Source organism: Microcaecilia unicolor, chromosome 3 (assembly GCF_901765095.1).
Source record: "Microcaecilia unicolor chromosome 3, aMicUni1.1, whole genome shotgun sequence".
Lineage (NCBI taxonomy): Eukaryota > Metazoa > Chordata > Amphibia > Gymnophiona > Siphonopidae > Microcaecilia > Microcaecilia unicolor.
In genome coordinates this window covers 92157227-92169601 of record NC_044033.1, presented here as the reverse complement: position 1 = coordinate 92169601, position 12375 = coordinate 92157227, and the positions used below count along the sequence as shown (strand labels likewise).

The following is a 12375-nucleotide window of genomic DNA, read 5'->3' as shown; positions in this document are numbered from 1 at the left end:
CCAGATACTCCAGGGACTGAGTCGGGCGCAGCTGGCTTTTCTCCCAGTTGATGATCCATCCCAGGGATCTCAAAAGAGCAACCACCCGGTCCACAGCCTTGCCACACTCTGCATAAGAGGGGGCTCGGATCAACCAGTCGTCCAGATAAGGATGGACTTGTACTCCTTCCTTTCTCAGGAAGGCCGCGATGACCACCATTACTTTGGAGAAGGTCCGCGGAGCAGTAGCCAACCCGAACGGGAGGGCTCTGAACTGGAAGTGTCGGCCCAGTACTGCAAAACGCAGGAAGCGTTGATGAGGAGGCCAGATGGGAATATGCAGGTACGCTTCCTTGATGTCCAAGGATGCTAGGTACTCCCCCCTGCCTTCACTGCCGCTATAACAGAGCGGAGAGTCTCCATGCGAAAGTGCCGAACTTTCAAGGCCCGATTGACCCCTTTGAGGTCGAGGATAGGCCGTACAGAACCTCCTTTCTTTGGCACCACAAAGTAAATGGAGTAACGTCCCTTGCCAAGCTGATTTTCTGGCACCGGAACGACCGCCCCCAGGCGGATCAGATTTTCCAAGGTCTGCTGCACTGCCACAGCTTTGACCGGAGACTTGCAGGGAGAGAGTACAAACCCGTCTCTTAAGGGTCGGCAGAACTCTAGCTTGTAGCCGTCTCTGATGACTTCCAGCACCCAAGCGTCTGAAGTTACTCTGGTCCACTCGCCCAGAAACGAGGACAGGCGTCCTCCAATCTGCACTGGGCCATGGACCAAGACCCCGTCATTGGGTACGAGACCCTGGGGGAAGAGCGGAGGGCGTACCTCCGGGACGGCGGTCTCTGCGAAAGGAATGCTGCTTGGGGGAGAAGTTCCTCTTGAAGGAAGAGGAGGCAGAGGAGCCCGACTTGCCCGGGCGGTACCGACGGACCTCTTGAAACCGTCCTCTGGAGTTACCGGGGCGAGCACTAGGCCGAGCCCTGGCCTCTGGTAACCTCTTGCCCTTAGACGTGCCGAGATCGGTCACAATTTTGTCCAGCTCGACCCCAAAGAGCAGCTTGCCTTTAAAAGGCAACTTAGCCAGGCGAGACTTAGAGGCGTGGTCCGCAGACCAATGCTTCAGCCATAGCCACCGCCGCGCAGAGACTGTCTGAGCCATACCTTTAGCTGAGGCTCTCAAGACATCATACAGTAAGTCTGCCAAATAAGCCAAGCCCGATTCCAGGGCCGGCCAATCAGCCCTCAAGGAAGGATCCGAGGGGGAAGCCCGCTGTACAATCGTCAGGCACGCCCTGGCCACATAGGAGCCGCAAACTGAGGCCTGCAAACTTAAAGCAGCCGCCTCGAAGGACGACCTTAAGGCCGCCTCCAATCTTCTATCTTGGGCATCCTTTAGGGCCGTGCCACCTTCCACCGGCAATGCTGTTTTCTTAGTCACCGCAGTGATTAAAGAATCCACGGTAGGCCAAATAAAGGCCTCACGTTCACTTTCAGGCAAAGGATAGAGGCGGGACATAGCCCTAGCCACTTTGAGGCTCGCTTCCGGGACATCCCATTGAGCCGAAATTAAGGTGTGCATGGCATCATGCACGTGGAAGGTTCTAGGCGGGCGCTTCGTCCCCAGCATAATGGCGGAGCCAACAGGGGCTGAGGGAGAGACGTCCTCCGGAGAGGAAATCTTCAAAATGCCCATGGCCTGCATTAACAGGTTGGGCAAATCCTCTGAGCGAAAGATCCGCGCTGCAGAGGGGTCATCCGCTCCATCCGAGCGGGAATCCGTCTCCTCCAAGGAATCCCTAAAGGACCGTTGGGAGAACTCAGATACGCTGCCCTCATCTACATCCGAGGAGACAAAGTCCTCTAAGGCCTGGGAATCCACCCGAGGGCGTTTATTTCCGGAGGCCTCAATCCCTTTATTGGACAAGGGAGCAGGGGCAGCGTTTTGCATAAGAAAAGCCTGATGCAGCAGCAAAATAAACTCGGGGGAGAAACCCCCTAGACTGTGCACTTCAGCAGCCTGGGCCACAGCCCTAGACGCACCCTCAACCGGCGCTCGCAAGAGCGGGGGAGAAACATGCTGCGCATCCAAGATGGCGTCCGGCGCGACACTCCGAGTAGGAGCCGCGCGGGAAGAACGGCGCTTAATTTTAGCCGCCTTTTTGCCGTCGCCCAAATTAAGGGCGGCCAAGGCATTAACGTCTCCCAGCTCAAGGGCGGTCCAAGAAGAAGCCGTCCGAGCAGAGTGGCCGGCCAAGATGGCGGAGGCGAGCAGCGGGGGATGGGCGTTTATGGCGGGAAAAACCGCCGCGCCAGAGGGAGAACCGGGACACTGACCGGCCTCCGAACTGACCCCCAAGAAGGGCGAATCAGACTTTAAGACCCCCGCATCCTCGCTAGGAGCGTACACGCGGTCCGGGGAGCGATTCTTCGCGCCCTCGCCCTCCGACGCCATAGGCCACGTGGAGATCGATCGGGGAACCCCCTGCCCGCTATAAAAAGGTAAAAATTACCTGCTTCTTGCTCCGAGCTGTAACGACCTGGTGTCCCAGTGAGTAGCTGCAATAAACGTTTAAATAAACGTCGAAAATAAACGTCTTTAAAAACGTCAAAATTTTTTTTTTTTTTTTTAAACGGAGCCAGCGGGAGGGGGGAGAAAAGGAGGGACCTGGTGCCACCAGGTTTGCACTTGCTCAAGAAGAGCCCTCAACCCCAGGCACTCAACAAAACCTAAAAATTAGGCTTGGAGGCCTAGCCAGAGCTGCTGCTGTGTGTGACCACCACCTGCTGAGATAGAGAACATACTGAGGAGTTTCCGGCAGCACATGACCACATATAGGGAGGCAAAAGTTTGCTCTCTATCTCCACCTGCTGGTAGATGGACACAACCCACCAGTCTATGGATTGATCAGCTTGATGATATGGAATATAGCTTTCTTTGGGGTGGGGTATGACAGGTGGCAGCGGGGGGGTGGGGGAGCATGTCATGTGTCCTCTTTTTCCATAGGGCAAATATGGTAACCCTAGTCTTTCAGGCCCCATATTTTCAGATGGTAAGATTTGGCTTTCCCATTACTCCTTCCACAGCATCTTTGGGCAGAGGAGACTAGCCTCACTACCACATTTTCATGCAGCACAAACCGGCTTTCACCCAACATTTCTGCTCTTCTGTCTGCATCACCACATGTGTTAACAGCCTTGAGTACAGATAGACAGCCTCAGCAAAACTCTCTCAAAGAAAAAAAACAGCTTAGAAAGGAAGGAGGGGGATGCCAGAGAAAACTGAAAAAGAAAGAGGGGCAGCTCGCAGCAGTAAGAGGTTGAAATAAGCATCCAGGTATTAGCATGGCCAAAAAGAGACTAAAGGGACTTGAGGAGCAGGAGCTACATGGAAATCCCTATGCTTTCTCAGAAAACACAAGATTTTTCAGAGTTCTGTAAGATCTTATCTTGGCCATTAGATTATATCACCCCCCACTTGTGCAGCTAATTTCATCCTATTTGTTAAGCAAGAAAACAAGATGCCTGAGTGAAACCTTGTTTAACCTAAAAATGAACTGTAAATATTGTCTCCTCAAATCTTCCCGTGCTTATATTAGTACTCAAGGAGACCAGATCCATAATCAAAGCAATTTATCATAAAATAGACCCTCAACTTTTAAAGTTCTTTCACAAGGACAATAGAAATATAGCATTTTTCCCTATTAATAAACTAACAAGTAGGTGAAAAAAGCAGCACATGTATGACAATTTTTAACAACTCCTTATCTGCCCGATGTCCCAGAGGAGACACAGGCTCCAAGGAAAATCAAATCAAATAATATTTTACACTCAGGTGACCCTCCATTTTGGGGTTTTTTTTTAGTTTGTTTTTTTAACTTCCAAATTAACCTTGGGCTCCTAAGGCCCTGTGTTTATTCTAGCTCAAATCCATGATAAGGCACATATACTCTTGGCATTAGACAGACCACACCACTTTACAATCAAGACTGAATGATCACATACCACAGTCCATGATTCCTGTTTCTTTGGCTCCAGGATTCCAGAATTGAAAATTTCTAACAATTGTTGTAGCCCTCCTGAAGCAACAAACTGTAAGTAAATGACAGAAAAAGGAAAGGCAGCTACGAAAAGCACTTAAAACACTCAAAATTGTAATGATTGAGATACAAAGCCAAAGAAATCCATCAGTTAACTCTCAAGGAAGTAAAAGAAATGTTTTGTATTAAATATCAACAAAAACCAGGGAATCAATTTTTGAAGAGTGTAGGTTCCCCACTTTGAATGTTTACTAGGGCAAACTTCCTAAATTTATGCTCAATATTTCACTAAACTGCTAAATCTGGAGTGTCAACATGGGCAAATTTAGAACAGGAAAAAAACGGAAGCAGCATATCACTGATTTTCACCTCTAAGTACCTATGTGGCCCTTTAATTAAAGCTTAGCACATGCTAAATATTGTGCAACCTATTTGATACCTACACACCATGTGGCACTTAGCATATGCTAATGTCCATAAGTGCACTTTAAGCTTTAGTAAAAGAACCCCTATTTAGCATTTATTTATTTATTAGCATTTTGCTCACACCTTATTCAGTAGTAGCTCAAGGTGAGTTACATTCAGATACACTGGATATTTCTCTGTCCCAGGAGGGCTCACAATCTAAGTTTGTACCTGAGGCAATGGAGGGTTAAGTGATTTGCCCAAGATCACAAGAAGCAGCAGTGGGATTTGAACCGGCCACCTCTGGATTGCAAGACCAGTGCTCTAACCACTAGGCCACTCCTCCACCTAGTCATAAGAACATAAGCATTGCCATACTGGGACAGACCAAAGGCCCATCAAGTCAATCCAGATCACATGTACCTGGCAATAGCCCAAAAAAGTAAAACAGATTTTATGCTGCTTACCCTAGAATATGCAGTGGATTTTCCTATGCCCATCTTTATGATGGCTTATGGACTTTACGTTTAGGAAATTATCCAAACCTTTTTTTTAAACCCAGCTAAGCAAACTGCTTTTACTACATTCTCTGGCAACGAATTCCAGAGTTCAATTACACATTGAGTGAAGAAATATCTTCTCCGATTCCTTTTACATTTTACTACTTAGTAGCTTCTTTGCATGCCCACTAGTCCTAGTATTTTTGGAAAGAGTAAACAAGTGATTCATGTCTACCTGTTCCACTCCACTCTATCTTATCTCCCCTAAACCATCTCGTCTCCAAGCTGAAGTGCCCTAGCTGCTTTAGCCTTTCCTCATTGGGAAGTTGTCCCATCCCCTTCATCATTTTCATCACCCTTCTCTGTACCTTTACTAATTCCACAACAACTTTTTTGAGATGTGGTAACTCCTGACAGTAATCAAAACTACACACAGTACTCAAGATGTGGTCACACCATGGAGTGATACAAAGGCATTATAACATTCTCTGTTTTATTTTCCATTCCTTTCCTAATAATTCCTAACATTCTATTTGCTTTTTTAGCCACCGCTGCACATTGAGAAATCGAAAGATACATACCAGTAGCAGGTATTCTCCGAGGAAAGTAGGCTGATTGTTCTCACTGATGGGTTGACATCCGACGGCAGCTCCAGGTCCGGAAATCTTCCGAGCAACAAAGTTTGCTAGAGCCCTCGTGCGCACGACTGCGTGCACCGCGCATGCGCGGACCGTCTTCCCACCAGTCACGCAAACGTGCCCTTCAGTCAACTTACGAAGCAAGACAAGGGAAGAGACAACTCCAAAGGGGAGGCAGGCGGGTTGGTGAGAACAATCAGCCTGCTGTCCTCGGAGAATACCTGCTACAGGTATGTATCTTTCGCTTTTTCCGAGGACAAGCAGGCTGCTTGTTCTCACTGATGGGGTATCCCTAGCCTCCAGGCTCACTCAAAACAACAAACAGGGTCAACTGGGCCTCGCAACGGCGAGGACATAACATAGATTGACCTGAAAAATAACAACTAACTGAGAGTGCAGCCTGGAACAGAACAAAAATGGGCCTAGAGGGGTGGAGTTGGATTCTAGACCCCAAACAGATTCTGCAGCACCGACTGCCCAAACCGACTGTCGTGTCGGGTATCTACTACTACTACTACTACTAATATTAAATATTTCTATAGCGCTACTAGACTTACACAGCGCTGTACAAATTAACATGAAAAGACAGTCCCTGCTCAACAGAACTTACAATCTAAATTGGACAGACGAACAGACAGCTAGGGGTGGGGAAATTGCAGTGGTAAGGCAGTAATGAGATGTGAATGTGTGGACAGATGACCACATCGCAGCCTTGCAAATCTCTTCTATAGTGGCTAACTTCAAGTGGGCCACAGACGCTGCCATGGCTCGAACACTATGAGCCGTGACATGACCCTGAAGAGTCAGCCCAGCTTGGGCGTAAGTGAAGGATATGCAATCTGCTAGCCAATTGGAGATTGTGCATTTTCTGATGGTGACTCCCCTCCTGTTGGGATCAAAAGAAACAAACAACTGGGTGGACTGTATGAAGGGCTTTGTCCACTCCACGTAAAAGGTCAATGCTCTCTTGCTGTCCAAGGAGTGCAAACTGCTTTCACCAGGGTGGGCATGAGGTTGAGGGAAAAAGTTGGCAAGACAATTGACTGGTTCAGATGGAACTCCGACACCACTTTCGGCAGGAACTTAGGGTGCGTGCGGAGGACTACTCTGTTGTGATGAAACTTAGTATAAGGTGCATCCACCACTAGGGCCTGAAGCTCACTTTGTGGTATTTTGGACTCTGTTTTGTACTTTGGACCCTCTCTGTACTGCTTACTGTCGGAGGTTTGACAGGGAGCTTTGACAAAAGCAAACCTCTCAAGAAGCGAACAACTAAAGGCTGTCCAGAGATAGGGTTACTCTCTACACGCCGATAATAAGCACTAATTGCGCCGAGCTGAACCCTTACGGAGTTGGTCTTGAGACCAGACTCTGACAAGTGTAGAAGATATTCAAGCAGGGTCTGTGTAGGACAAGAAAGAGGATCTAGGGCCTTGCTGTCACATCAGACGGCAAACCTCCTCCATTTAAAAGAGTAACACCACTTTGTGGAATCTTTCCTGGAAGCAAGAAAGACCCAGGAGACAACATCTGAAAGACCCAAGGAGGTGAATTCTAAGCTCTCAACATCCAGGCCATGAGAGCCATAGACTGGAGGTTGGGATGTAGAAGCAAACCCTAGTTCTGGGTGATGAGGGTTGGAAAACACTCCAATCTCCACGGTTCTTTGGAGGACAACTCCAGAAGAAGAGGGAACCAAATCTGGCACGGCCAGAACAGTGAAATCAGAATCAAGGTTCTGCGGTCTTGCTTGAGTTTCAGCAAAGCATTCCCTACTAGATGTATGGGAGGATATGCATTCAGAAGGCCTGTCCCCCAATGAAGGAGAAAGACATCTGACACTAGTCTGTCATGGGCCTGAAGCCTGGAACAGAACTGAGGGACCTTGTGATTGATCCGAGTGGCAAAAAGATCCACTGAGGGGGTGCCCCATGCTAGGAAGATCTTGCGGACTATGCCCATGTTAAGTGACCACTCGTGAGGTTGCATTACCCTACTCAGTCTGTCGGCAAGACTGTTGTTTACGTCTGCCAGATAAGTATCTTGGAGAAACATGCTGTGACGGCATACTCAAAGCCACATCTGGACAGCTTCCTGACACAGAGGGCGAGATCCAGTGCCCCCCTGCTTGTTGGTGTAATACATTGCAACCTGTCTGTTTGACTCAAAATGATTTGGTTGGACAGCCGATCTCTGAAAGCCATTAGCGTGTTCCAGATCAATCACAATTCCAGGAGGTTGATCTGAAGACCCGTTTCCTGGAAGGACCAGGCTCCTTGAGTGTGAAGCCCATTTACATGAGCGCCCCACCCTAGGAGGGATGTATCCGTCATCAGCACTTTTTGTGGTTGAGGAACTTGGAATGGTTGTCCCATGTTCAAATTGGGCCGGACTGTCCACCACTGAAGAGAATTTTGAAACTCGGTGGACAGTTGGATCACATCCTCCAGATACCCTTCAGCTTGATACCACTAGGAAGCTAGGATTCATTGATCTGATCTCATATATAGACGTGCCATGGGAGTTACAGGAACTGTGGAGGCCATGAGGTCCAGAAGTCTCAACATCTGCCGAGCTGTGATCTACTAAGACGTTCGAACCATGGACACTAGGGACAGCAGAAGGTTGTCTGCCCTCATCTCGGGAAGATAAGCCTGAGCTGTCTTCGTGTCCAGCAGTACTCCAATGAATTCCAATCTTTGGACAGGAGTGAGATGGGACTTGGAGTAATTTATTACGAAGGTCAGTAGCTCTAGCACCTGAACAGTCATTCGCATGGACTCCAGAGCACGGTCCTCCGAGGTTCTCTACACCAGCCAATCGAAGAGATAAGAAAACACATGCACTCCCAGTTGCGTAGCAATGCTCTGACTACAGCTAGACACATTGTAAACACTCTGGGCGCAGATGCCAGGCTAAAGGGCAGTACACGGTACTGAAAGTGCTGTGTTCCCAGACAAAATCGAAGATACTTCCTGTGAGCTGGAGATATCAGGATGTGTGTGTGTAAGCATCCTTTAAGTCCAGAGAGCATAGCCAATCGTTCTTCTGAATCATGGGAAGAAGGGTGCCCAGGGAAACCATCCTGAACTTTTCTCGAACTAGGAATTTGTTCAGGGCCCTTAGGTCTAGGATGGGACGCATCCCCCCTGTTTTATTTTGCACAAGTAAGTACCTGGAATAGAATCCCAGCCCTTCTTCCCCTGGTGGAACGGGTTCGAACGTATGGGCCTACAGAAGGGCTGTAACTACTACTACTTAACATTTCTATAGCGCTGCTAGGGTTACGCAGCGCTGTACAATTTAACATAAAAGGACAGGCCCTGCTCAAAGAGCTTACAATCTAAAGGACAAGTGAGTAGACGATACGATGGGGGCAGTCAATTTGGGGCAGTCCAGATATCCTGAAGGTAAGAGTTAGGTGCCGAAGGCAGCATTGAAGAGGTGGGCAGGGAGGGGGCTTGACGTAGGGGCTCAGGAAGGTTGTTCCAGGCATAGGGTGAGGCGAGGCAGAATGGGCGGAGCCTGGAGTTGGCAGTGGTGGAGAAGGGTACTGAGAGGAGGGATTTGTCCTGTGAACGGAGGTTTCGGGTGGGAACATAAGGGGAGATGAGGGTAGTGAGGGGCAGCAGATTGAGTACATTTGTAGGTAAGGAGGATTGGAAGCCAGTGTAACAATGAGCTCCCAGCACAAGCAGATACTTGCAGAGGAATTCTCCGCCCTTCTGTAGCTGTAACAATGAGCTCCCGGTGGGCAATTTGGAGGCTTGGGTTCCAGATTGATGGTGTATACTAACCAGACTATTTGAAGAACCCACCGATTGGAGGTTAGGAGAGGCCACCTTTGGTGAAAAAACATTAAGCTCCCCCCCAATCGGCAAGTCGTCCACAACGGACACTTATCACGGCAAGCTGAACTGGAGCCAGTCAAAAGCCCGTCCCTTGCTTTTGCTGGGGAGCAGCTGGGGCCTTAGGCACATGCTGTTGACTGGAACGAACGCGCTAGGGCTGAGCCTGGGTAGGCTGTCGGGAAGCCGGAGTGTACCTACGCCTAGGCATAGGAAGAGGGAGCAGTGCTCTTTCCCCCAAAATATCTCCTAGTTGAGGAGGTTGTAGCAGAAGACGCCCGGCGGGAGAGAGAATCCATATAGCATCATTATGCTTCTTGATCTGGTCAACAAGATCCTCTACTTTTTCACCAAAAAGGTACATCCGCCATCTGCTGCTGGACCGAATGGTCCAGGTCAGAGGCATGCAGCCATGAGAGTCTGCGCATCACTATACCTTGGGCAGTAATTCTGGATGCTACGTTAAAAGTGTCAAAAGTACCCTTGGCCAGGAATTTACGACACGCCTTCTGCTGCCTGACCACCTGGCGAAAAAGCTCGGCCTGCTCCAGAGGGAGGGCATCAACCAAGCTGGTTAGTTGCCTCACCGAGTTCCGCAAGTGGAAGCATGTGAAGAGCTGGTATGACTGAATTCGGGCGGCAAGCATAGCTGTCTGATACCTCTTCCTCCCAAAAGAGTCAAGTTCCTAGCTTCTCCGCCTGAGGGTGCAGAGGCATAGTCTCTAGTACTCTTGGCTCTTTTGAGGGCGGAGTCCACCACCATGGAATTGTGGGGTAGCTGAGACCTCAGCAACTCAGGTTCACCGTGGATCCGATACTGGGAATCAGCTTTCTGCGGAATCACGGGGCCAGACAGAGGGTACAACCAGTTCCGCATAAGGACCTCCTTCAATACCTTATGTAGAACAGCCGTCACAGCCTCCCTAGGTGGAGAAGGATAGTCCAGGACCTTGAGCATCTCAGCCCTGGGCTCACCCTCAACCTCCAAAGGAAAAGGAATAGCCATAGCATTTCACGGACAAAAGATGTAAAGGACAGACTCTCCAGAAGAGATAGTCTCCTTTCTGGTGGAGGAGAAGGTTCAGAGGAAATCCCATAAGACTCATCAGAAGAAAAGTTCCTGGGATCTTCCTCTGATTCCCATGAACGCTCCTCTTTAGTATCGGATATAACCTCTCTGAGAGCACGCCGAGACTGAGCCTACCTCGACGCCGAGGATTGACATCCTGGATGGCAATCTCAAGAGGCCGACTCCTGCATGAACTGCGCCTAAGTTTCCTCCACTGACATCGAAGGGGAGTCGACCTGGGTTGCAGCCGACATCAATGCCGCAAGTGGCACCGAAGACGGGGACCTCACCACAGGTGAAGGTCCAAACGCCGCTGCAGCAGACAGTATGGAAGGTGCAAGCACCCCAGACACTGAAGCAAACTGGCGCAGCAGTCCTTCCAGAAGCTCTGGAAGCAGGGCCTGGATGCACTCGTCGAGAGCCACCATCGGAAAAGGCTGCGGAATCAGTGAAACAACCAGTAGCAGAATCTGCCGGGGTTCAGGAGCAGGTACCAGGCCACCAGGAGACCGACGCATCAGCACCTCCTGTATAAAGGGGGAGGAGTCCTCTCGGTGCTGACGCTTCTCGGGTGCCAAATCCCTCGACGCCCCGGAGCTCCCGGCACCGTGTGTCGAAGGAGATCGATGACGGTGCTTCTTCACCTTCACTCGACGCCAGTCACCGAGACTCTCAGTACCGCTGAGGACAATGTGGAATCCTCACGTCTCCTCGGGGTCGGGTCTGACGAAGATTGGTCCCGGGGGGCCTGCATAACAGAAGGCCTCGAGATAGGTGGAGACCCACTCGACACTTCACTGCTCCCAGCGCGACTTGGTCTCTCAGCAGCCATTAACTCTGCTCCCGATGTCGATGTCTCCCTCTATGTCGCCAACGACAACCTCAGTACCAATGTCGAAAGACTGGACCGAGCCCCAAAACGTTTTTCTCACTGGGCTTCTAGAGACACTTGAGTCCGTTTCTTCATACGAAGACACAGACTACAAGCGGCTGGGCTATGGTCAGGCCCAAGGCACCGGATACAACAAGAAATAGTATCAGTACCTGAGATGGTCCGGTTACACCGAGTACAACGTTTGAAGCCGCTGGGTGTCTTCGACGACATGGGAGAAAAAACAGCTTCGGCAAAATAAAACGACGCGATTGTGCCAAAAAAGGAAAGGCACAAAAAGGGGAGAAACCCGGCCACGTCAAAAAAGAAATAAAGTTGGAGGAAGTGACGTCATCGGGTAGCATGGCAGCCTAGCCTTGGAGCTCCCTCTCCCACTACCGACAAACCGGGTAAAATAGCAACCCAAAGGGAGAAAAAATCAGCAAAAACCAGCGGATCTCACCCTTAAATATCTGGAGACATGAGCAAAGCAATTTCCACGAGGAAAAAAGAGGCGGAAAGGGCAGAGAAAAGTATGTTGAGCAAGGCCGCAAAAAATCGCGAATCGCCCGAGCGAGCCTCCCCCTCGGATTCGGACTCTGCACTCTCTATGTCTGAAGCGCGAGCCCCACCTTCAAAAAAAGGCATATCTGGTGAGCTACGCAGGTTTCTCTCCAATATACAGACGGAGATCAAGCAGTCTAAAGAAGAAATATTAGAGCGAATGGACACGCTTAGCGCTGACCTCAAAGAATTGGGAGGAAGAGTGGAGGAGGCAGAATTGAAAATAGACGAGCACATGGACACTTTAAATAAGCACGCCACCCTGCTGCAAGAAATGGAACATAAACATGCTCACCTGGAATATAAATTGGACGATATCGAAAACCGGGGACGGAGGAATAACCTCCGTTTTCGCGGTGTCCCTGAAGGCGGCGAGACAGAAAACGTGGCGGAGATAGTACAAACATTGTGCTCCACGTTGTTAGGCCCCGAGGAGGGAGAGCTGCGGTGTGAATTGG

The 12375-nt window shown here is 49.7% G+C and overlaps 1 protein-coding gene across 1 annotated transcript in view; it reads right to left on the bottom strand.

Moving 5' to 3' along the window:
• Window positions 1-12375, bottom strand: part of USP34 (ubiquitin specific peptidase 34) — a 1418841-nt gene that overhangs the window by 707446 nt on the left and 699020 nt on the right. The window contains 1 exon segment of the mRNA XM_030196176.1: window positions 3988-4074. Within this exon segment, the coding sequence (XP_030052036.1) occupies window positions 3988-4074 (87 nt within the window).